At 41.7% G+C, this 24,896-nt stretch overlaps 2 protein-coding genes across 3 annotated transcripts in view; both read left to right on the plus strand.

The window, feature by feature from the left end:
- Positions 1-10,808, plus strand: part of LOC138959095 (uncharacterized) — a gene marked incomplete at its 5' end in the record, with an annotated part of 15,098 nt that extends 4,290 nt beyond the window's left edge. Inside the window, 2 exon segments of the mRNA XM_070330447.1 lie at positions 3,534-3,691; positions 10,436-10,808. Of these exon segments, the coding sequence (XP_070186548.1) occupies positions 3,534-3,691; positions 10,436-10,561 (284 nt within the window).
- A 1,490-nt stretch (positions 10,809-12,298) lies between these two features.
- Positions 12,299-24,896, plus strand: part of LOC138959096 (uncharacterized) — a 73,046-nt gene continuing 60,448 nt past the window's right edge. Inside the window, exons 1-2 of one of the 2 annotated variants that reach the window (XM_070330448.1) lie at positions 12,299-12,587; positions 23,490-23,786. In XM_070330448.1, coding sequence (XP_070186549.1) covers positions 12,422-12,587; positions 23,490-23,786 — 463 coding nt within the window. In that variant the 5' untranslated portion in view covers positions 12,299-12,421. The remainder of the gene's footprint in view (positions 12,588-23,489; positions 23,787-24,896) is intronic. The other variant, XM_070330449.1, reaches the window with a different exon arrangement.

Below are 24,896 nucleotides of genomic sequence, written 5' to 3' on the forward strand. Positions count from 1 at the left end.
ACTGGGCAAGAAAGCGAGACATTAGATCTAGATCTGTCTGTCTGCATGTAGCCTACTTACAGACACGACTGCCAACTAGTCTCGGCCCGCTCAAAATAACAATGACCGAGACATTCCTTCGCGTGACGTCTAACCCTCTTACGCCATAATGTGACGTCTTCAAATGACGAAATGTTAAAGTTTCTACCACAGACATACACACGCACGCACGCACGCACATACGCACGCACAGACAGACAAAGTTACGATCGCATAGGCTACACTTCGTGAGCCAATAAGGCTGAAAGTGCTAATTTATTAGTTAATGACTAAAACTTAGACTTTTGTCAACAGAAAAAACCACTTCTGAATAAATAACTAAGATTCTACTGAAAACAAATCAACAATGTAATGGATCACACCTAACAAAAAACTCTTGGAGGAAGAAAAATAGAAGACAGTTATTTTCCTGGTAAATAAACAAAAAACTGACTTTGTACCTATCTTTGAAACACAATCAAACATGAAATGAAATTTGTAAAATTGATAAGAAATTCCTAAACATGTAATACATACAAGGAACGGTAAACAGGATCGTACTCTAAAAAATGTTGAGTGACATGCGCTGTTTCCAAGTGTTCACAATCTGCAATGTCCTAAAATAAATAATAGAATACCTTCAGAAAGTTTAAAATCATGATACATAAGTGAAATTTAAATCATTAGGACGCAAACGTGAGCGCACATGTAAATGTATGTACGTGCGCTCTCTCTCTCTCTCTCTCTCTCTCTCTCTCTCTCTCTCTCTCTCTCTCTCTCTCTCTCTCTCTCTCTCTCTCTCTCTCTTTCTCTACATTGGGGTGTGCACGTTAAAGATCCCACGATTGACAAAAGGGTCTTTCCTGGCAAAATTGTATAGGCATAGATAAAAAGGTCCACCTAAATACCCGTGTGACTTGGAATAATAGGCCGTGAAAAGTAGGATATGCGCCGAAATGGCTGCGATCTGCTGGCCGATGTGAATGCGTGATGTATTGTGTAAAAAAATTCCATCTCACACGGCATCTATAAATCCATGCGCCTTGAATTTGTGCGCGATATAAATTGCATATAAAAACTGTACCCACGGAATACGCGCGATATAAGCCTCATATTGATTGATTGATTGATTGATTCTCTTTCTCTCTCTCTCTCTCTCTCTCTCTCTCTCTCTCTCTCTCTCTCTCTCTCTCTCTCTCTCTCTCTCTCTCTGTCTCTCTCTCTCTCTCCATCTCTCTCTTGCCGGTTCTTGCTCACACACACACACACACACACACACACACACACACACACACACACACACACACACACACACACACACACACACACACACACACACACACACACGCACACGCGCGCCCACACAAATCTAACGTGAAAGTGAACGTCCATACCTGCAAGTCAAAATACTTTCTCTCTTTTTGATTGTTTTCCCATATTTTTCCTCTAAAACGTCATGCATGTATTGGCGTTTACTTTGACATCGACGAAAACACAGGTATCACTAAGTTTGTTCAATGAAGAGCACAAATAGAGCCATTTTAAAAGAATTAAATCAAGAGATGAAGCCTTCAAGGCTCACATAAGAAATCGACAAACAGTAACTCACACTCACGCAATCAGTCTCTCGCTCCGTCACACACACACACACACACACACACACACACACACACACACACACACACACACACACACACACACACACACACACACACACACACACACACACACATACTCACGCACTCAGTCTCTCACTCCGTAACTCAAAATCACACACACACACACACACACACACACACACACACACACACACACACACACACACACACACACACACACACACACGTACACACACATATATTGTTAAAACTAACGCATCATATGAACTAAAGGTATAATTTTCAAAAACAGGCAAACACAAATAAAATCAGTGGTGTTTTTTTTTGTAGTTGGTGCAGTTGTCACAGATTAAATGAGTGTGTGTTTTTTATATTTAGTCAAGTTTTGACTAAATATTTTAACATCGAGGGGGAATCGAAACGAGGGTCGTGGTGTATGTGCGTGCGTGCGTGTGTGTCTGTCTGTCTGTGTGTGTCTGTCTGTGTGTGTAGAGCGATTCAGACTAAACTACTGGACCGATCTTTATGAAATTTGACATGAGAGTTCCTGGGTATGAAATCCCCAGACGTTTTTGGCTCACGTAAGTGTAGCCTATGCGATGATAAACTTTGTCTGTCTGTGCGTGCGTATGTATGTATGTATGTGTGTATGTCTGTGGTAGAAACTTTAACATTTCCGAGTCTATGGATTACGTCAGTCTCGGTCAAAAGTGTTCGACGTGTGTGATAGAAACTATTTGAAGACGTCACATTATGACGTAAGAGGGTTAGACGTCACGCAAAGGAATTACTGAAAGTCTCGGTCATTGTTATTGTGAGCGGGCCGAGACTTCTTGGCAGATCCAGGGTCTCGCTTTCTTGCATAGTTTCACCTATGCTTACTGTGTGTGTGTGTGTGTGTGTGTGTGTGTGTGTGTGTGTGTGTGTGTGTGTGTGTGTGTGTGTGTGTGTATGTGTGACGGAGTGATTGAGTTTGTGTTACTGTTTGTCGATTTCTTACGTGAGCCTTGAAGGCTTCGCCTCTTGTTTTCATTTTTTTAATAAATGTCTTTTATGACGTCATATCTGGCTTTTCGTGAAAGTTGAGGCGGCACTGTCACGCTCTCATTTTTCAACCAAATTGGTTGAAATTTTGGTCAAGTAATCTTCGACGAAGCCCGGGGTTCGGTATTGCATTTCAGCTTGGTGACTTAAAAATTAATTATGACTTTGGTCATTAAAAATCTGAAAATTGTAAAAAAAAATAAAAATTTATAAAACGATCCAAATTTACGTTTATCTTATTCTCCATCATTTGCTGATTCCAAAAACATATAAATGTGTTATATTCGGATTAAAAACAAGCTCTGAAAATTAAATATATAAAAATTATTATCAAAATTAAATGTTCCAAATCAATTTAAAAACACTTTCATCTTATTCCTTGTCGGTTCCTGATTCCAAAAACATATAGATATGATATGTTTGGATTAAAAACACGCTCAGAAAGTTAAAACAAAGAGAGGTACAGAAAAGCGTGCTATCCTTCTTAGCGCAACTACTACCCCGCTCTTCTTGTCAATTTCACTGCCTTTGCCATGAGCGGTGGACTGACGATGCTACGAGTATACGCTCTTGCTGAAAAATGGCAGCTACTTGACTAAATATTGTATTTTCGCCTTACGCGACTTGTTTTTAGTTGGTGCAGTTGTCACGAAAGGAGATCTTGTAAATGTATGTGCGGTCTCTCTTCCTGTTCTCAAGGGTAGACTCTAGCCTTAATTGTTTAAATACAAGGTAACATTCTTGTCCTCTGGCAATCACCACGTAGCGTACGCAGCACCAGGAAAGACAAGAGCTTCCAGCTGTAATGATATATTTGAAGCTAACAACAGAGTCTACCTTATAATGTTGCAGCTCCTCCAATTACATTCGACGGCATAGCCAAAAGGATAGATGTACGCGGAGATTATCGGAAGTCAGAGTGCGCGACTGTGGAGGGTGGAGACGCATACACACCTAACGAAGCTGACAAGATCTGCTACATATCCGCAACTGACGGAGCTAACTGCGGGGTGAGTGCCGTGTTAAAAAGATCCACAAGGAACCTCTTGTTTGAGATAATAAGATTAAGATCTGTAAATCGATAAAATAAATCAAATTCATCAAAAAGGAGTGCAATACAAATCTACGTATTGAAACAATTGGTTAAGAGTAGCTTTTGCGTGCAATATATACAGAAAAAGATTCAGCATAACATTTATGTTCTAACCAAACGCACAGCTAGCTAAGACTGTGGTTTTTTTTTCTTGGTTTTTTTTTCTTTCTCTTTTGGGAATCAGCTTTTTTTTTCAATGAGATATTAGGGCTTACAAACGGAGATGCTTTATTTTACGATCTTATAATATCAATAACAGCTCATTATATATTATATTAAGTATACATTATATATCTATGTTATACAAAATATAAAACAGTCAATCAGTTTATTAAATAAAATCTCCCGCCCAAAAAAAAGGTTTTTTGGGGGTTTTTTTTTGGTTTTTTTTAAATTTAAATTTTTTTTTGTGCCTAAGACTGTGTTTGTTACTTTATAGCATGCAATGTTGGTCCCGCGTTTCTAGCGCAAACAAAAAAACAAAAGCAATGTCTTAAAGTATGTGTGTGTGTCCCCAAATATGGACCACCTTCAACAAAATGATTACAGTCATTCATAAAGGAGCTTGCTGGAACTAACCTATGACTAGCCCTCGAGCTTTCCAAAAATATACCAAACAGTCTCCTGTACGTGAAAGTTGATAATTGCATTGATTTTCCAACTGATTTTGATAAGTTTTGGTAGTTTCCTGTTGTGTTTCAAATAATGCTCTTGTCAAACCGAAACAGTTAGATCTCAAGCAAATTTGAATAAGACTGATTTGCACACTAAGTTGTATCATGTTTATTTGAAGTATAGGTGGCTTGTAACAGTGATTCGTAAAAGCTTCCTCCATGGTCCATATATGGACCAATTGTAAATGTATCGCTCTTCCACTGTGTATGTATGTATGTATGTATGTATGTATGTATGTATGTATGTATGTATGTATGTATGTATGTATGTATGTATGTATGTATGTATGTATGTATGTATGTATGTATGTATGTATGTATGTATGTGTGTATGTATGTGTGTATGTATGTATGTATGTATGTATGTATGTATGTATGTATGTATGTATGTATGTATGTATGTATGTATGTATGTATGTATGTATGTATGTATGTATGTGTACATGTGTACATGTATGTACGTATGTGTGTTTCATCAGGGTTCGGTTTACTTGTGCGCGCTGCGCCATTGGTGCATTCAGTCTAAAATTGTCCCATTATAATTCCCTTCAGCGCGTAACAGGGCACCGTCCTATACACTTTTTACATCGGAGTACAGCATTCGAAATGGCAAAAGCAAAAGTGCGCTAAGCCGAGTTTGTGTAAGACGCTATGCTTGGCTGTTTAAATACGTAGTGCATTGTTTGTATATATAGCCAATCCACCGAACTACCTTTTCTTGCTATTAGGTTTGTCTTCATAAACACAAGAGCCAAGTGTTGATTGATTCTAGGAAATACAGACCCACACCAGAAATAATGCATCCTCAAAACAAGTAAAGCAAATACTTACACGACTTCTTCTTTCTTTCTTTCTTTCTTTATTTGGTGTTTAACGTCGTTTTCAACCGTTCAAGGTTATATCGCGACGGGACTTCTTCGTCATTTACCTTAAGTGGAACCCCCTTTTAAGACCCTACCCTCTTTCCCCCCAAATAAGACGTACTCCCTCCCCTTTTAGACCCTACCCCCTCCCCATCCGATAGAAGACTCCCTCCCTTCTGACCCCCCCCCTCCCCCCTCCACCAACCATCCAACCCAATAGAAGACTCCCTCCCTTCTGACCCCCCCTCCCCCCTCCACCAACCATCCAACCCAATAGAAGACTCTCTCCCTTCTGACCCCCCCCCTCCACCAACCATCCAACCCAATAGAAGACTCTCCCTTCTGACCCCCCCCTCCTCCACCAACCATCCAACCCAATAGAAGACTCTCTCCCTTCTGACCCCCCCCTCCACCAACCATCCAACCCAATAGAAGACTCTCTCCCTTCTGACCCCCCCCCCTCCGCCAACCATCCAACCCAATAGAAGACTCTCTCCCTTCTGACCCCCCCCCCCTCCACCAACCATCCCACCCGATAGCAGACTCTCTCCCTTCTGACCCCCCCTCCACCAACCATCCAACCCAATAGAAGACTCTCTCCCTTCTGACCCCCCCTCCACAAACCATCCAACCCAATAGAAGACTCTCTCCCTTCTGACCCCCCCTCCACCAACCATCCAACCCAATAGAAGACTCTCTCCCTTCTGACCCCCCCCCCTCCACCAACCATCCAACCCAATAGAAGACTCTCTCCATTCTGACCCCCCCCTCCACCAACCATCCAACCCAATAGAAGACTCTCTCCCTTCTGACCCCCCCCCTCCACCAACCATCCAACCCAATAGAAGACTCTCTCCCTTCTGACCCCCCCCCCTCCACCAACCATCCAACCCAATAGAAGACTCTCTCCCTTCTGACCCCCCCTCCACCAACCATCCAACCCAATAGAAGACTCTCTCCCTTCTGACCCCCCCCCCTCCACCAACCATCCAACCCAATAGAAGACTCTCTCCCTTCAGACCCCCCCCCTCCACCAACCATCCAACCCAATAGAAGACTCTCTCCCTTCTGACCCCCCCCTCCACCAACCATCCAACCCAATAGAAGACTCTCTCCCTTCTGATCCCCCCCTCCACCAACCATCCAACCCAATAGAAGACTCTCTCCCTTCTGACCCCCCCCTCCACCAACCATCCAACCCAATAGAAGACTCTCTCCCTTCTGACCCCCCCCCCCTCCACCAACCATCCCACCCAATAGAAGACTCAATCCCTTCTGACCCCCCCCTCCACAAACCATCCAACCCAATAGAAGACTCTCCCTTCTGACCCCCCCTCCACCAACCATCCATCCCTTCTGACCCCCCCCTCCACCAACCATCCAACCCAATAGAAGACTCTCTCCCTTCTGACCCCCCCCCCCTCCACCAACCATCCAACCCAATAGAAGACTCTCTCCCTTCTGACCCCCCCCCTCCACCAACCATCCAACCCAATAGAAAACTCTCTCCCTTCTGACCCCCCCCCCTCCACCAACCATCCAACCCAATAGAAGACTCTCCCCCTTCTGACCCCCCCTCCACCAACCATCCAACCCAATAGAAGACTCTCTCCCTTCTGACCCCCCCCCCCTCCACCAACCATCCATCCCAATAGAAGACTCTCTCCCTCCCCCCCCCCTCCACCAACCATCCAACCCAATAGAAGACTCTCTCCCTTCTGACCCCCCCCCTCCCCTCCACCAACCATCCATCCCAATAGAAGACTCTCTCCCTTCCCCCCCCCCCCTTCACCAACCATCCAACCCAATAGAAGACTCTCTCCCTTCTGACCCCCCCTCCACCAACCATCCAACCCAATAGAAGACTCTCTCCCTTCTGACCCCCCTCCACCATCCATCCATCCCTTCTGACCCCCCCTCCACCAACCATCCAACCCAATAGAAGACTCTCTCCCTTCTGACCCCCCTCCACCAACCATCCATCCCTTCTGACCCCCCCCTCCACCAACCATCCAACCCAATAGAAGACTCTCTCCCTTCTGACCCCCCCCTTCACCAACCATCCAACCCAATAGAAGACTCTCTCCCTTCTGACCCCCCCTCCACCAACCATCCATCCCTTCTGACCCCCCCCCTCCACCAACCATCCAACCCAATAGAAGACTCTCTCCCTTCTGACCCCCCCTCCTCCACCAACCATCCAACCCAATAGAAGACTCTCTCCCTTCTGACCCCCCCCCTCCACCAACCATCCAACCCAATAGAAAACTCTCTCCCTTCTGACCCCCCCCCCCCTCCACCAACCATCCAACCCAATAGAAGACTCTCCCCCTTCTGACCCCCCCTCCACCAACCATCCAACCCAATAGAAGACTCTCTCCCTTCTGACCCCCCCCCCTCCACCAACCATCCATCCCAATAGAAGACTCTCTCCCTTCCCCCCCCCCCTCCACCAACCATCCAACCCAATAGAAGACTCTCTCCCTTTAAAGACCCCCATTACCCGATTAGGTCTATTCAAAACCCAGTTTTCGCAGATTTTCTATTCATATACTCTGAAAGTTTACCCCCATTTTAAAACTGTTTAGATCTTTAAATGAGAATTCCCCTCCCCCCCCCCCCTCCCTCCCACAATTGGAAACAATTTTTTTTTTTAAATGCTGTTCCAGCTTTACAAAATAATGTTCAAGAGAACATTCTCATCTGACTTATTGACACAAAATGGATCCTAATGTCACCCGTATCAATCCATTCAGTTATCGAACCTCGAGAATATCCCACATATACAAAATTGCAGCACCCTGACCCCCTTCCCACCACCATCACCAGCCTCATACTCAACACCCTCTAGAATTGTATTTTTTTATTTTATGTATCGATTGAACACTGGATTTCCCTTCTTTGAGCCATGTGACGTCAGAGGCCGACAAAACTTTATATTTAGGCGGCCAGCCGAGACTACAAAATAGTGCATGTTTGTGTACGTTCAATCATAAAAACTGAAAGGAATTCTAACCAGAATCAATCGATACATAAATGTTATTTGTATTGTTGACCAAAATATGACATTTTACACAGATCTCGACAGTCTCGGAGGAACACGGACTGTCTCGATCTGTGTAAAACGTCATATTTTGGTCACAAATACAAATATCGTATGACTTTTTTTTATAAGAACCATAGAGAATACTACATGGCTTGCTGTGTCGTACCAGATTTACACTCGTTGCTTTTTGAAATAGTGAACAGCTCGCTAACACGGACTGTCTCGATCTGTGTAAAACGTCATATTTTGGTCACAAATACAAATATCGTATGACTTTTTTTTTTATAAGAACCATAGAGAATACTACATGGCTTGTTGTGTCGTACTAGATTTACACGAGTTGTTTTTTTAAATATTGAACTGCGAGCGAAAGCGAGCTGTTCACTATTTGAAAAAGCAACGAGTGTAAATCTGGTACGACACAGCAAGCCATGTAGTATTCTGTTTATCCTACATTCTGTACTTACGTGTATTTTACTGAAAATGTCTTGCAGTCGAGGCAGCTAAATTGAAGACGCTTGTTTTGGAACCTCGATCTCTTCTAAAGCCTCGTGCAATCTATTACGTCAAAGCCAAGAAACGTCACTCTGAAAGTGTGGCGTGACGTGTTAGTTCTAAAGATCCATCGAGGGTAATTAGCGAGCGCAATTTTTGTTTCTATAATGACGTTTGTCTCGGTGACTTTGGCATCATAAGCAGTGGAAAAACAGGTCCCTGCCAGACTTGCTTGACATGACCTCATTTACATGATATACACACGTGTGATTTGAACGATTATTATCTCACGGGTGTCTCTCTCACGTATGTACGATAAAATGTTGTATCCTACATACGTGAGAGAGACACCCGTGAGATAATAATCGTTCAAATCACACGTGTGTATATCATGTAAATGAGGTCATGTCAAGCAAGTCTGGCAGGGACCTGTTTTTCCACTGCTTATGATGCCAAAGTCACCAAGACAAACGTCATTATAGAAACACAAATTGCGCTCGCTAATTACCCTCGATGAATCTTTAGAACTAACACGTCACGCCACACTTTCAGAGTGACGTTTTTTTGCTTTGACGTAATAGATTGCACGAGGCTTTAGAAGAGATCGAGGTTCTAAAACAAGCGTCTTCAATTTAGCTGCCTCGACTGCAAGACATTTTCAGTAAAATACACGTAAGTACAGTATGTAGGATAAACAGAATACTACATGGCTTGCTGTTCCGTACCAGATTTACACTCGTTGCTTTTTCAAATAGTGAACAGCTCGCTTTCGCTCGCAGTTCAATATTTAAAAAAACAACTCGTGTAAATCTGGTACGACACAGCAAGCCATGTAGTATTCTCTATTTATTGACCAAATGAAATGTTTGCTGGGCAAGACAAAACATGTGTACTCAGACACTCGAATGACCTCATTTCTGACACTATGACATCATACCGTGACCTCATTTCAGACACTATGACATCATAACATGATGTCATCACCAATACTCTAGCCAAGACTAAAATCACAAGACACTAAGCTGTGACCAAATCAAACAAGGATATCATAGCTTGATCAGGACAAGACTTATATCCTTGATAGCTAAGTGGACATTATCACTGGTGAAAATCTTTCCAGCAAACATTTTCATGCTGTGACTCTAAACTTGATGAAAACAAGCCACATTTCGGTCATGTCTGCTGATTACCAACACCTACAATTGTGTGAAATAACTGAGAAAACCTCAACATAAAGTTTTTACGAACATGATCCCGCTGTGACCCCAAAATGTGGCGTAGGTCAACCAAACTAGGGTCATGTCTGTAGATTACCCAACCCTTGAAGTGTTCACAGTTTCAAAGCTCTAGCTTCAAATACGCCTGAGATAACCTCAACGTTAAGTTTTATAAAACAAACATGACTCCGTTGTGACCCCAAAATGTGACGAGGGTCAACCAAACTGGGTTCACTTCGTGAGATCATCAAATACCCAAAATATGCCAAGTTTCTTTTTGTTGGCAAATAGTGGTGGCACACAGATTGAATTTATTTCACATTTGATGGCCTGGTGTTCACGTTGTTTGGTTTCTCTACACTTCAGACCGGGGACTCCAGTTCACCAGTCTTCTGCTACACGGACACCATGGAGCCAGTGTTGTCGGCTTTTACAGTTCCCAATCAGGACTGCGATCCAAACCAACTCACGTTTCCGTCTGACATTGTCTAATGCCCCCGACTGACACAACAGGAAGCGATACTTTCCCGTCAAGATTGGCACCCGCCTTCTCTGACCTGAGTGCGAACGTAGGATTGCTTTGATAACAAGGCCAGTTTCTAGGAAATAACAGCTGCAAACGTCACATGGTCTGATAACAAGACTTATCAATGTCAATTATATACATGAAACCTGACACGTGACTTAAAGCCGATGATTCGATGTAATCTGTTAGCAACAATAAAGCAACGCAAAATGCCTTGTTTGTTTGGTCTGATGTGTGTGTCTGTTATTTAATCTTCGTCGTGTCTACTGCAAGAAGCGAATCCACCCGCACATGCTACTTTCGACATGCACGAGTCCAAATCATCCATACGGTACGCTGGGGGGACACGTTCAAAGAAAACGTTGTTTAGATATTTCGACTTCAGGCATATTATACTGGCTTTACGTCAAAAAGAACTAGAGGAGAAAGACAGACTTGACTCACACACACACACACACACACACACACACACACAAACACACACACACACACACACACACACACGCACGCACGCACGCATGCACGCACACACACACATACACACACACACAATCAAACGCACACACACATACACACACACGCGTGCACGCACGCGCACACACACACACACACACAACCACACATACACACATACACACACACACACACACAACCACACACAACCACCCACACACACACACACACACACACACACACACACACACACACACACACACACACACACACAGGGAATGAAATCAGTGCGTGTCAGAAGATCAGCATGTGATTAATTGCTCTCTGAGAATTGCTTTTCAACAACAAGGTAGCAATGCAAAATATGCTCATACGTAATAATACAAAGTACCATACTGCAGCAGCTACGTTTTACACACACCATCTATATTTCAACACGCATAAAGTACAAGAGGATTACACACACGCGCGCGCGCGCGGAAGCAGGAGGGAGAGAAGAGAGAGAGAGAGAGAGAGGGAGGGAGGGAAGACAGAGTTGGGGAGGGGGAGACAGAGAGAGAGAGAGAGAGAGAGAGAGAGAGAGAGAGAGAGAGAGAGAGCGAGAATGAGAGAGAAAGACCGACCGACCGACAGACATATGGATAGCTTAAAAACTGCAGGTGACAGTAAACATACCCCTCATACAAAACATTCGTATTTGTCAAAATAATGTCGGTTTCAAGTAGACAAACACTTGCGCTAAGAGGCCCTCATTATCAAGCGTTGTTTATCTTCAGAGGGAGAAAATAAGAGTGTGTTCCTCGCCGTATCCGACGTATGTACAGTTTTCATTTGAAACATACCATCACTTTGGAAAGCCTCGAGTTAATACAAAGCGTGTTTGCTCGTTTTGAAAAGCATATTGAGACCGTGGTGGGTAGGAACCGGAAGGTTCTAGGAGAAGATTTGCAAAAATATGATTATCTTAACTAGACAGATGAAAGCAGACATGAAAAGAAAACTAAACACACGCATCCTGGAGTAGGTCAGCAGGCGCGGCGTCTTTTGTCTATGCAGTGAATATCAGGACTTCATTTCGTGCAGCATTATGGAAACCACAGATCTGAAAAGAAAAAAAATATATGGAATTGAAAGGACTTTACACACTCTAATAATGACTGTTATGGACACGTACACGAAGATGAGTGACAGCACGTCAACGTACGGCCCAGCCCCTCATCTTCATTAGGCTACAGTATATAACGGTCTGAAACGTCTCAGATTCGCGAACAGAATCTCCAATCATCGCCTGGAGCTGGTAACGACACCCTGAAACTGCTCCACTCTTCCTGTTTGATCAAACACCCGAGGAAGACTCGCTGGCTCGTTTCACCATGGCTACTTCCAGACTGTTGTGGGTCGTTGCCCTTAGTCTGATGGTCAGTTTGAATTCCGCCTGTCCAACAGGCCAGTTCATCACAGAATATTCGTCTGATTGCTGCGGTAATTCTTTGAACACTGGGGGACTTTTCGGCGGACCAAAATGCTGCAGAGGGGATGGTAAGACAATACTATTTATAGCGAGGTCTTTGTTGCTTTTTTTTTTTTTACTTCTTACCTTGTTTTTTTTTTTTTTTTAATAAATTCTTTTAATTGTGATGGTGTCTGTTAGTAGTATGGGCCTTTCTTTCATTCTTTAGTTAAAATGTGTTCGTGTTTTTTTTTTGGGGGGGGGATCCTTTCTTTTAGTCTAAAAACTTTAACCGTTGGCCTTTTGGGGAGATTTTTTGTTTTCTTTAGTCTTTTATAAAGATCCCAGCTATCCATAATATTTTATCTCTGTTATTTTATTCCTGACAATATTATAGACGAGTAATAAACATGGCTCTAAGGCCGATTTTAAGGCACGGGGGTACTCCCGAGCAAATCTAATTTCATTTGACAGACAAATGCATATTGTCTCTGAAACAACTTTTCTTGGTACCCAAAAGTGGCAGCAGCTATACGCACTTTTAAGGCAAAGTGGCCCAGTTTTTTTGAAAAATGCACTTCAGAAAAAAAACCTTTGTTGCAAAAATCGGTAATATCAGCTTAACCGCAGGCAGCAGAGTAACTATTTTTGAGTGAACTATCAAGTAATTGGAAGGTGTTAAACAGCAAGTAAAAATATTGTTTGCGTGCAACACATAGCGGCACCAGGAGGCCTTGCAGTTCAGAAATTGTGTTACGTCACGTCATTTTCACTTTTCTGAATAATGTCAAATCTCATAAAAGACGTTTTGTAAGCCACAATCTAATGAAATACATATCAGAGGGAAGTGCATTCATTGGGCTTTTGCAAGTACCTCTGATGAGGTAGCTTATAAACACTAAGTGTGAGAGTTCATTTCCGAAGCACACCCTCTAATTTTGTAAGTCAAAGTTATGTCATGAAAGGCTTTTGAGAGGCACTATGACAGGTAAGGGTGGTGTGTAATGGACTGAACATGCACGTTAATACATAGCAAAATGCCTGCTCTAAGCGTAGGTGCAAAATATGTAGAGGTTACATGCCGAGTCTCAGTGATTATTAAAAATAATGGTCGAAGTTAGCGGACTGAGACCATTATTTTTAATAATCACTGAGACGAGGTGTGTAACCTCTTTATTCCTCCTTTCTTAATTTATTCAAAGAAAAGAGGAGTTTTTGTGCGAAAGTTTGATCGAATTGTATTCACTCAACTAGTCAACCTGCGCAAGGCGATCGATCAATGCGCAGTTGTATAGTTCCGTGCAAATCATTCCATTCTGTTAACACTTCTTGTCAGTTTCCCTGTTTTGGACTAAAATCAAGTAAACAGATATGTTGTTATTCTGCTGTGGCGGTAAAGGCAGATATTGTGTGTTCTGTTCATGTTTTGGTATCGCTTAGGATAATGTTCTTTCGTCAAATGGGACTAGCAGACGAACTTTTGCACCCGTGTTCCAACGCTAAAAACTGTATGAAGTTCAGTTTTCTGGGGAAAATAGTGTATGAAACCGCTTTATGTTCTTTAAATTGATGAGATGTGTGCATTTGGTTGCGTGTGATCTGTTTATAAAATGAAATATTGTTGAAAACTGACCGTCGGATTGCAATCTGTTGTCGAAGAAACGGAGTGAAAAGAAATTTGAAAGGGGAACTACTCTTGTCGGTAGACAAAGTATGAGAGTTACTTGCCTTGGGAATTTGCTTGTGTTGAACGTTTGTGCACGGCAGATCTAGATTCAGAAAACAACCGAACTCATGGATTTTATATGGAGATTCATGTGTTCAAGCCTGTAGTTGTTAATTTAAATGCGGTATGTTTGTATTGTTTGCTCCAGAGATGTATACTTCGTACATTAGAGCGTTCGGAACTTTTTAGTCGCAAAAGTAGTACCGACACAGAACAGCTTCTCAACCCATTGCGCTATCGAGGATTCAGGCTGTTGCTGGCTCGTTATTTGTTTGGTTGCTGGGTGTTTATCAAAAAATAACTAGCTCTACAAGTTTACAGAGGTAAAGAAGCAGAGGGGAGAATATATAAAGATACCTGTGAAGAATTGTATGGGCGAGACGATAACTGTGTGCTGAGTCTCATTTAGTGAAACAACGCATTTAATTGCTTTTCCTTACATTTTCAGGTAGTGCTGGTTTTCATAAGAGTTGCATTTGAACCTCCAAAATGCCCGTCAATATAAAGTAAGAAGATAAAATGTAACTGTGATTGACAATGTGCGCCATATTTATTGAACATTCACTGAAAAAATTGGCGGTTTTACGTTTCACTGAAGGAAAAACGGAATTTAGTGTGTCATACAAAACTCTATAGTTAACACGATTTACATAGAATAAAGAAGTAAAATGTATGCCATGTAGTTATTGAATGTAGGTTGAGCTTGCGGAATATTGTTTGAATATTGCACCTGCAATGATGACGTCACACGTGACGTCGAAGCTACAGGTAAGCGAGGTGTAAAGTATAGAATGAGCACTGTATACTAGTCGGCTCTCAGCCCGATTTTAATGTACAGTCGGTACTCCCGAGTAAATTTGGGGGGCGGGGACGTAGCTCAGTTGGTAGCGCGCTGGCTTTGTAGCCAGTTGGTCGCTATCAGCGTGGGTTCGATCCCCACGTTCGGCGAGAGATTTTAATTCTCGGAGTCAACTTTGTGCAGACATCTTCGGTGTCCGAACACCTCCGTGTGCACACATGCGCACGAAACAGATCCCACGTTCACAGCGAAAGTCTCAGGGCTTGGAAAACACGAAGACACACACGCATGCATCATCTCTCGTCTCTGCTTATCATGATCGTATTTCGATACTTTGACGAGACAAACCTAATGCTGGTGTGTCGAAGAAGATAGCCACAGCGGGCTTGTTAGAATCAAAGTATCACACCATATCTTTAGCGTATTACCAATACCTGTCCCAATATAGACCAGTTGGTCTGAGAGGACGTTAAACCCTAATAGTCAGTCAGCAAATTTGGTATCATTTGAAAGATAACTGCCTATAGAATCTCCCCCAACCTTTCTAGGAACGCAAAAGTGGCAGCAGCTATACGCACTCTTGAGTAGCTCTATTGTGAAAAGTATACTGCAGAAAAATGCATTGTCTTGCGAAAAATGGACATAATTATTAACTTAACCGCACGGGTCAGAGTGAGTATATCTGAGTGAATTATAGGGTAACTGGAAGGTGTACAACGGCAAGTAAAAAGCTTGTTTGACTGTAGCACATAAGAGTGTCATCAGGCCTTGCATTTCGGAAGTTGTGTTACGTCATGCCGTTTTTACTTTTCTGGATAATGTCAATTCTCCCTGAGGACGTTTCATTAGACACAATCTGATTAATAACCAGTCAGAGAAAAATGTAATCATCTGGCTTCTTGTAGCAAGTAACTTTTGTTTTAGATATCTCTTAAACACAACATTAGATAGTTAATTACAGAAGTACACCCCCGAATTTTGAAAGTCAAAATTCTGCCCGGAAAGTCTTTTGCTCTCATTATGACGTGTTGGAATACAATTTGATGGACTTGATATGTATGTTTTAACATAGGCAAATGCCTGGTCGACTAGTAGGTGCAGTATTTAAAAAGATACACGTAAAAACATTATTGTGAGAGACAGTTTTGTTTGTTATTAGCTTTTCTTACACAAATTACGCCTTTGATTGCGCATCCTTACATTTTCAGCTAGTGCTGAATTTTATCTGAATTGCATTTTATCTTTCAAATAACTCCACAATTCAAAGTAGATGATCAAATGTATCCGCGATGGGCAATGTGTGTCATATTTCCTAAATTTTCACCAAGAAAATCAGTTGTGAAAAGTTTTTTGTCAATTTACTTTTCACTGAAGAAACCATGCTTTTCGTGTGTAAAACAAAACACTCTAGTGAATTTCTTGTGAACGGGACAAAGCAGTACACTTTTGTGTATGTAGTTACTGAATGTAGATTGAGCTTGCATGATGTTATTTGAACATCGCAACAACAGCGATGACGTCACAAGTGACGTCAAGGTACACCACCTGTGGAGTCTAGAATGAGCAGTCTGTGTAAAATGTTCAGAAAGATGGACTGCATACAATACACAGAGCAAACCGTACTCCCTCGAAAAAGCTGTGCTATGTGAAAGACATATGAATATACTTTCTAAATTGTTTTGATATGGACCACAGCGGTAACAGCGTCAATTCACAATTCGAAGGCAAAACATCCCAACTACACTGAGCACAAAAAAGATTGGATATTTCTTCAGTGCTTTTGACCTCATGATAAACAGCTGCATTTCGGTCGGAAACATATTTTTGTTTGTTTATTTGTTTGCTTAACGCCCAGCCGACCACGAAGGGCCATATCAGGGCGGTGCTGCTTTGACATATAACGTGCGCCACACACAAGACAGAAGTCGCAGCACAGGCTTCATGTCTCGCCCAGTCACATTATTCTGACACCGGACCAACCAGTCCTAGCACTAACCCCATAATGCCAGACGCCAGGCGGAGCAGCCACTAGATTGCCAATGTTAAAGTCTTAGGTATGACCCGGCCGGGGATCGAACCCACGACCTCCCGATCACGGGGCGGACGCCTTACCACTAGGCCCACCGTGCCGGTCGGAAACATATGTGTATATTAATATTCTCCATCTCAAGACACGATAGGTAAATCCCAGTCGTCCCGCTGGTGATATATTTCTTGGAATATGACGTCATGTCTTCATTCTTCTGTCTTTGCAACACTTTTCCTTTTTTCGCTTTTTGTTTTACAGCGAAGACTTTAAAAAATTTTTAAAAAATACATATTTTGTGTGCAACAGCTACTGAGCTAGCTGTCCATAGTCTGTGACGGTTGTATATATACGCCCTGTCGGAAGACGGGCGACGAAATCATTAAAAAGTGTCCTTTGAAAAAGATTGCGCGAAACTCACCAATCATAGTATTTTGGGTCTCTTTTGAAACGGACACAACTTTTGATCCCGAGAAAGAATGCTTTTGAAACTTAAGACACGTATAGGGATACAACCACTTCCTAAGCATGAACAATTTCAATGATGTTGCATTTGTCTCAGTGACGTTACCAACGTTCAAAAAGTGTTAACGAACCGTTACAACGTCTATTCTCAGGTTCTGTTTCTGTCCACATATGACACGCATATAGAAGAGAGTATTTGTCAGCGTCCTGTGTAATTTGAAGAAACTGCTTCGTGTAGTTTTAAATGTATTGCATATCAACTGCAGCTACCCAGGGCAAACATTATCAAAAACCAGGATTTCTTGTCGTTTTCAACCTTGTGGGCGCTCTCTTTCACACGTTAGATCAGCCTGACTGCGCGGCAGTTTTAAACGAAATAGGTATGCCCTGTTAGCTAAGACTCCAACGAAACTCAGTGGTGTAAAACATGGGAAATGTTGTTTAGTTTTATTCGCCTCTTTTAAGGCTTAAAGAGGATCATGCTGTCAAAACCCCTCATTTTTGTTAGTAGGTATTAACAGGGACCTGTGACGTCATACCCAAATAATGCTCAAATCCTTTAAACCATTTTTTTAGCAGAAGAAAGCCAATTCGTCATATACCCATATATTTCTGGCCTAAACACTGCTGTTTAACATGAGATGTGTAGCACTGAAGAAATATCCTCTCTTTTTTGTGCTCAGTGTCGTTTTGCCTTCGAATTGTGAATTGACGCTGCTGCTGCTGCTGAGTTCCACGACAAAACAATTTAGAAAGTATATTCATATGTCTTCCATACCATTCAACTTTTTTCGCGAGAGTACTGTATTGTAGGCAGTAAGTCTCACCATCTAGAATACCATGCTTATTCTAGACTTTACACCTCGCTTACCTGTAGCTTCGACGTCACGTGTGACGTCATCATTGCAGGTACAATATTCAAACAATATTCCGCAAGCTCCACCTACATTCAGTAACTATATGGCATAAATTGTACTTCTTTATTCTATGTAAATCATCAGTGTTACTCAGAGAGTTTTGTATAACACACTAAATTCTGTTTTTCCTTCAGTGAAACGTAAAACCGCCAAAAACGGTATGCACCCGATTTTTTTCAGAGAATGTTCAATAAAAATGGTGCACATTATCAATCACAGTTACATTCTATCTTCTTACTTTATATTGACGGGCATTTTTGAGGTTCAAATGCGACTCTTATGAAAACCAGCACTGCCTGAAAATGTAAGGAAAAGCAATTAAAGGCGTTGTTTCACTAAATGAGACTCAGCACACAGTTATCGTCTCGCGCATAAATTTCTTCACAGGTATCTTTATATATTTTGCACCTATGCTTAGAGCAGGCATTTTTCTATGTATTAACGTGCATGTTAAGTCCATTACGTTCCACCCTTATCTGTCATTGTGACTCTCAAAAGCCTTTCATGACATAACTTTGACTTACACAATTAGGGGGTGTGCTTCAGAAATGAACTCTCACACTTAGTGTTTATAAGCTATCTCATCAGAAGTACTTGCAACTAAAAGCCCAATAAATGCACTTCTCTCTGATATGTATTTCATTAGATTGTGGCTTACAAAACGTCTTTTATGAAATCTGACATTATCCAGAAAAGTGAAAATGACGTGACGTAACACAATTTCTGAACTGCAAGGCCTCCTGGTGCCGCTATGTGTTGCACGTAAACAATCCTTTTACTTGCTGTTTAACACCTTCCAATTACTTGATAGTTCACTCAAAAATAGTTACTCTACTGCCTGCGGTTAAGCTGATATTACCGAGTTTTGCAACAAAGTGGTTTTTTCTGAAGTGCATTTTTCAAAAAACTGGGCTACTTTTCCTGAAAATTGCGTATAGCTGCTGCCACTTTTGGGTACCAAGAAAAGCTGTTTCAGAGACAATATGCATTTGTCTGTCAAATGAAACCGAATTTGCTCGGGAGTACCTCCCATGCCTTAAACTCCTTAACTAAGCGTCTTTTTCCGATTTGGTTCCTCGTCTATTAGGCTCAGAGGGAAAAATCGCCGAATTCATAACTCAAAAGAGCCCCACGCTCATCGTCACATTTTGATATATTCGTTTAAACTTTTGCTTTTTAAAACTGTCACATTCATATGACAGAACCTGACCAAGGAATGCAGTAAAACAGAACTTGACATGTGTGAACAACGTTTACTCGGCAAACCTGACTGGCGCGTCACAGAGGCTCCTCCGGGGTTGAAATGTATCCATATTTGGTCCGATCACAACAAAAACGATTAATGGTAGTACTTAACCCTTCAACACAAGACAGTTATAGTCGTTGTGAACAACAAAATGTTCTTCTTGTCGGGAAGTGGAATTGCTTCATTTGTAAGTAGTGTTAGCCTAATAAGGCTAGCATGAACACTAAGGCCTCATCATTTGTTTATTTCCATACTTATAATGGTCCGATTGTCTTCGGGGACTGGTTTGTATGATAAACTGCGTAAATAAACCTCTGAAATAAAGGTAGTACCACAGGGTTGAGAATGATCGAACTATACAGACTATCATAAACAGAACATAAACCAAAGAGTACTGATTATAAATTCAAAAGAAAAACCACCAACCTGCAGAATTGATAGGAAAGACAGAATGAAATGTAATAGGAAAAAAAGTTGTCTCAGTACATATTATCGTAAAAGGATAATGCATTATTTTTCTCGATCATGGACGATAAGAACCCAGGTGCTCATTGGCATATGCGTTCGGTCGATATTCATTTACACCCTCAAAAATGGTGTAGGGGGTCTAGACAATGCCAATGAAACAATGTTAAAAAACGGTTCGTTGTTGTGGTGCAGCTGCTAAAGCAATATAATTCATTGGACGCAAGTCAAAACAGCGTTAAGGTACGTATGCAAACTAGTAATGTTCAGGATGATCTGGAAACACAATATCAAAAGAAACAAACGAATGTACGGTCACCTACAGAAAAAAAGATATTATGGGTACTCATGGCAGCAATATTTGTCAATGCTCAAAGAAACGTTATGCAACAACCTTAAAATGTAAGGGGCTATCTGAAACTGTCATTTTGTATTGCTTGGCAAGTTTGTTGTGCTTAAAATTTGGTAAACTTCCTTTAAAGGTCCTCATCTTTATTTTTGAATTTTTTTAATAACTCCACGGTTACATTTCGCTGAAATGTTACGTCAGATGATGAATGAACCATGGGGGAAAAAGTTATCGAAAATAAAATGTGGACAAAAAGTTTGTATTTTTTGGGAAGTGACACGTATCACTTCCAATGTTAATGTCTGTCATGTGTTAGATCAAGTGCTTTGCCTAAATATATCGACCAATTAAAACCGTCCCCGAGCCTGGGGGCCCCGTAACTGGCTCACAAGGCTTTTCAAATAAGGATATCCTAGCTACAACGCTGAAATGCTACAATGAATTTTTAAACGGCTACTCTCGCTTCATTCTTTCTGATCGAACGAAGGGGGGGTTTAAAGTTTTGGTGAATAGACTCAGAATTTAAACGGTCAAATGTCAATTTCTTTGAAAAAATATAGACGAGGACCTTTAAAGATGCAGTGCAGCTCACAGCATTGCTGAAGCAACGATTTGTCTTTTTGTCGCAGATAAGGATATAAACAGTCAAAACATTTAGACAACTATCCCTCAGATGACTACACATACCTTTACTGTTGCCAGCCAGACAAAACTCTATGCGGTTTGTCAGTTCGCATCTCCCGTCAAAATGTAATCAACGTTTCCCGAGTTCACGTTCCAGGACTGCACACTGTGTGCAATATGCCAAAATGGAACCAAGTACTATGTTTTACAGTTTTCTTAAATAACCAAACACAATGTACTGACGTAAACTACTCAAGATAGGCGGAATCCCCCCTCTCGTCGAGAACAATAAACTTCCATGTAGGTTTTTAACGTAAGTAGTTCATGTTAGGGACCTGATATGAGTCTGATCGAGGCTTAATTACGCTATCCTGCCCGGACAATGATAATAACAATTCGTAAAAATTTGTGTAGTTTTCGACACCTTGCAAAAAGGGCAATTAAACTTGGTATCATTTCGAATGGATCGATGCCTCAAACATGACTAAACGCCCTCGAGGCTTCGTGCATCTAGAAATGAGAAGCACAGTAACTTTACGACAAGTTTCCTCACTTTAAATCGTTACTTAAATGTGTATGCACTGACACATTTGGCACACCTCTGTCAGTGTATTCAACGTACCATAAAAGCGGAGTAACTACACGCAATTTCTTACATGCATTTGATGAAATTCAAAGTCTCATTGATTTGGGGGTTGCTGTTGTTGTTGTTGTTGTTGATGTTGTTAATACTTTGGAGTGTAGATATGTTGTATTATAGGTTCGGTGACAGAACGCACTGTTTCACTTTTCTGACTTTTGATTTAGACTGAGACCCCTTCCATGTTTTAACGTCTGCTAGATCAACTAGTTCTGAATCAAACACAGTTGTTCCAACTATGAACACTTATATAACAAATAATATAATTTTCAACGTACCATAAAATTATATGTGACTCAATATTTGTGGTTTAATGAAGTAATGAAGGCACAATGAACAAGGTTTCTGTTGATTTTTCGTATTGTTTCTTTTTCTTTTAATGGCGTTTGGACTATCTTTTGCCGTAGATCTTCAAATATGTACAAACATACAATATGTGATTATATGTTTACACTATAATAACAGATTTAAAATATGTTTATATTTATATTACTTTCATATACATTTTTCACTCATAAAAATATAATTCAATAATTCTGGAGGGGCTCCTATCAAGGCAAAATGAACAAGGTTTGACGGGCGCAATGGCTTGGTGGTAAGACGCCGGCCTCTAAAGCGGAAGGTCATGGGTTCGAATCCCGGCCGTGCCTGGTGGGTTAAGGTGGAGATTTTTCCGATCTCCCAGGTCAACTTATGTGAGGACCTGCTAGTGCCTTATCCCCCTTCGTGTGTACATGCAAGCACAAGACCAAGTGTAATCCATGTCAGAGTTCGGTGGGTTATAGAAACACGAAAATACCCAGCATGCTTCCTCCGAAAGCGGCGTATGGCTGCTTAAATGGCGGGGTAAAAACGGTCATACACACGAGTGTACGTTGGAGTTTTGAGCCAACGAACGCAGAAGAAGAAGAAGAAGAAAAAGGTTTCTGGGGTTTTTTTCGGATTATTTTTTTTCTTCTTTTAAAGGTACTGAACTTGTCAAATCCAGGTGCACGGAGCCCCTGGGGCATTTAGTCATACCTCAGGCAGCTATCCGTTAGAAGAACTACCAAGTTTCATTGACTTGCACCCAAAGAGTCAAGAACTGCGATTTTTTTACGAATTAATTTCGTACTCGGACCCGGCTGGTCTTGACCTATTTTTGGATCTAAATTTAGATCAGGTATATCACCACATCATGCACAAAAAGACACGTCACTAGCAAACTATGTCAGACGTCATCATGAGTTTGTGTAAAACAAAATGGAGGCCGGAATCACTCAGTTGAATCGAACTCCGACCAAACACCACGTAATAACTAGGTTAATTTATGCACTCGCGTGAACAAGAAACTGTCGAGCTTCACAGATGTCGTCGTTGGGTAGTTTTGGGTTTGTTTTACTACCATAGAAGGATTTTTGAACTGTAAATGCACTCAGCTGCAACAAAAACGCAAAACGAAGGCTGTGAGCTGCACTGTGCCTTTAATGGCGTACGTACGGTTTGGATTATATTTTGCCGTAGATCTTCAAATATGTGATTATATGTTTACACCAGTATACCAAAGTGTCGTAAATAATGTTTAAGACTAAACAGCAACACCCACAAACACCATACATCCACCACAAAGACAGAATGCTGATACTCCAAAAAGATTCCCCATCGTAAAGATATATCATAATTGTATTCCTTGAATGAATAGAACACTTTCTCCATATGGACAGTATCACTTACAAAGCTAATTCGTGCCTACAGTTGATTCAACCAAGTGCTACTGTGACAGTAGTGCCAACATCGTTGGCGATGGCTGCGAAATGGTGACCACGACACCAGCTCCAACGACACAACCACCTCCGACGACTACACCAGATCCGACGACTACACCAGATCCGACGACTACACCAGATCCGACAACTACACCAGATCCGACGACTACGTCAACCGGAGGTCCGATTACTACGCCCGCGGGGGGTCCACCACCAGTCACGACTACAGCATCAACTCCAACTTCGCCGCCAACCACCACGCAACCACCCACCACCACGCCTCAGCGTAATTTTCACTCTTTTATAACACTTCTATTCGGAATCGGAAGAAATGTATTTCGTTTAGTTGGCTTCATACCTACATCCACCCACGCGTTTATTTTGCCTTAATTCTCGAGGGGCTCCTATCAATTCTTTACGGCTTACAAGGTGAAAATATGTAGCATACAGAGAACATATCTTATGAACTCACCAAGGCCATCTTGGTGAACTCTGAACTGCCAAGAAATCGACATCGAAAACAATATATAAGCCTATGCTCTCTTACAAATGCATCGAGGCAGGTGATTTCTGTTGCATCTGGTATGGGAATACATATATCCTTTTTTAGCCTCATAAATGTTTACATTAACTGCCTCGTGAAAAAGATCTGCTACTAAACGCATCTGCCTAATGTTGTTGTTTGTTTGTGTGTTTTTTATAACGGGCATGTTTCAAAAAGGCGACCAAAAATAATAGGCAATACAATCAGCAATGTAAGGCAAGCTGGTATTCTTCGCCGACTCGAACAGGTTTTCATTTCTTATTGTATTGTTCTAGATAATTGAATCTGAAAACAAAATGTTGAAGATATTGACAGTATGACAGTCACATATATGACAAAGCGGTTGCTTCCATGTCCGCTACTATCTTGGCTGCCGAGTGTTCAGTCTCCATGCTTACGATTTAAAGCCAGCTTTAAAAAAAAATCAAACCTTCGGCAGCATTCACGATATTCAAAAATGAAGATGAAAGTTGTTCACGATGTCGCGCACACAAGTTTTATTCCAAGAAAACACGCCACATGTTATCTTTATTGTCACGATCGGGTGACAGAGACCAAGAAAGTGTCACTCAGTGGAGTGCCTGTTCTTGGTCGTGTATGATAGAAAGCGCCTGTGCGTGATATTGGGTTACAGCAGAGTTTGCTGACGGTGCTCAACGAGCACGGATGTTTTGTATCGCACGAGTTTTACAGTGGAGGTTTCTGCTGTCATAGCTAGGGCTGACGGTTTTTCGCTGACAGCGCGCACGGGATTTTCACGGATTGAGTTTCTCGTGTCTTTTTCTGCTTGGGGAGGCAGAATTGTGTATAGCTGGACTGGTTTTGTGACAAGGTCAGTCACGTGTATTTGGC

This window comes from Littorina saxatilis, linkage group LG2, assembly GCF_037325665.1.
Source record: "Littorina saxatilis isolate snail1 linkage group LG2, US_GU_Lsax_2.0, whole genome shotgun sequence".
NCBI classification, from domain to species: Eukaryota; Metazoa; Mollusca; class Gastropoda; order Littorinimorpha; family Littorinidae; genus Littorina; species Littorina saxatilis.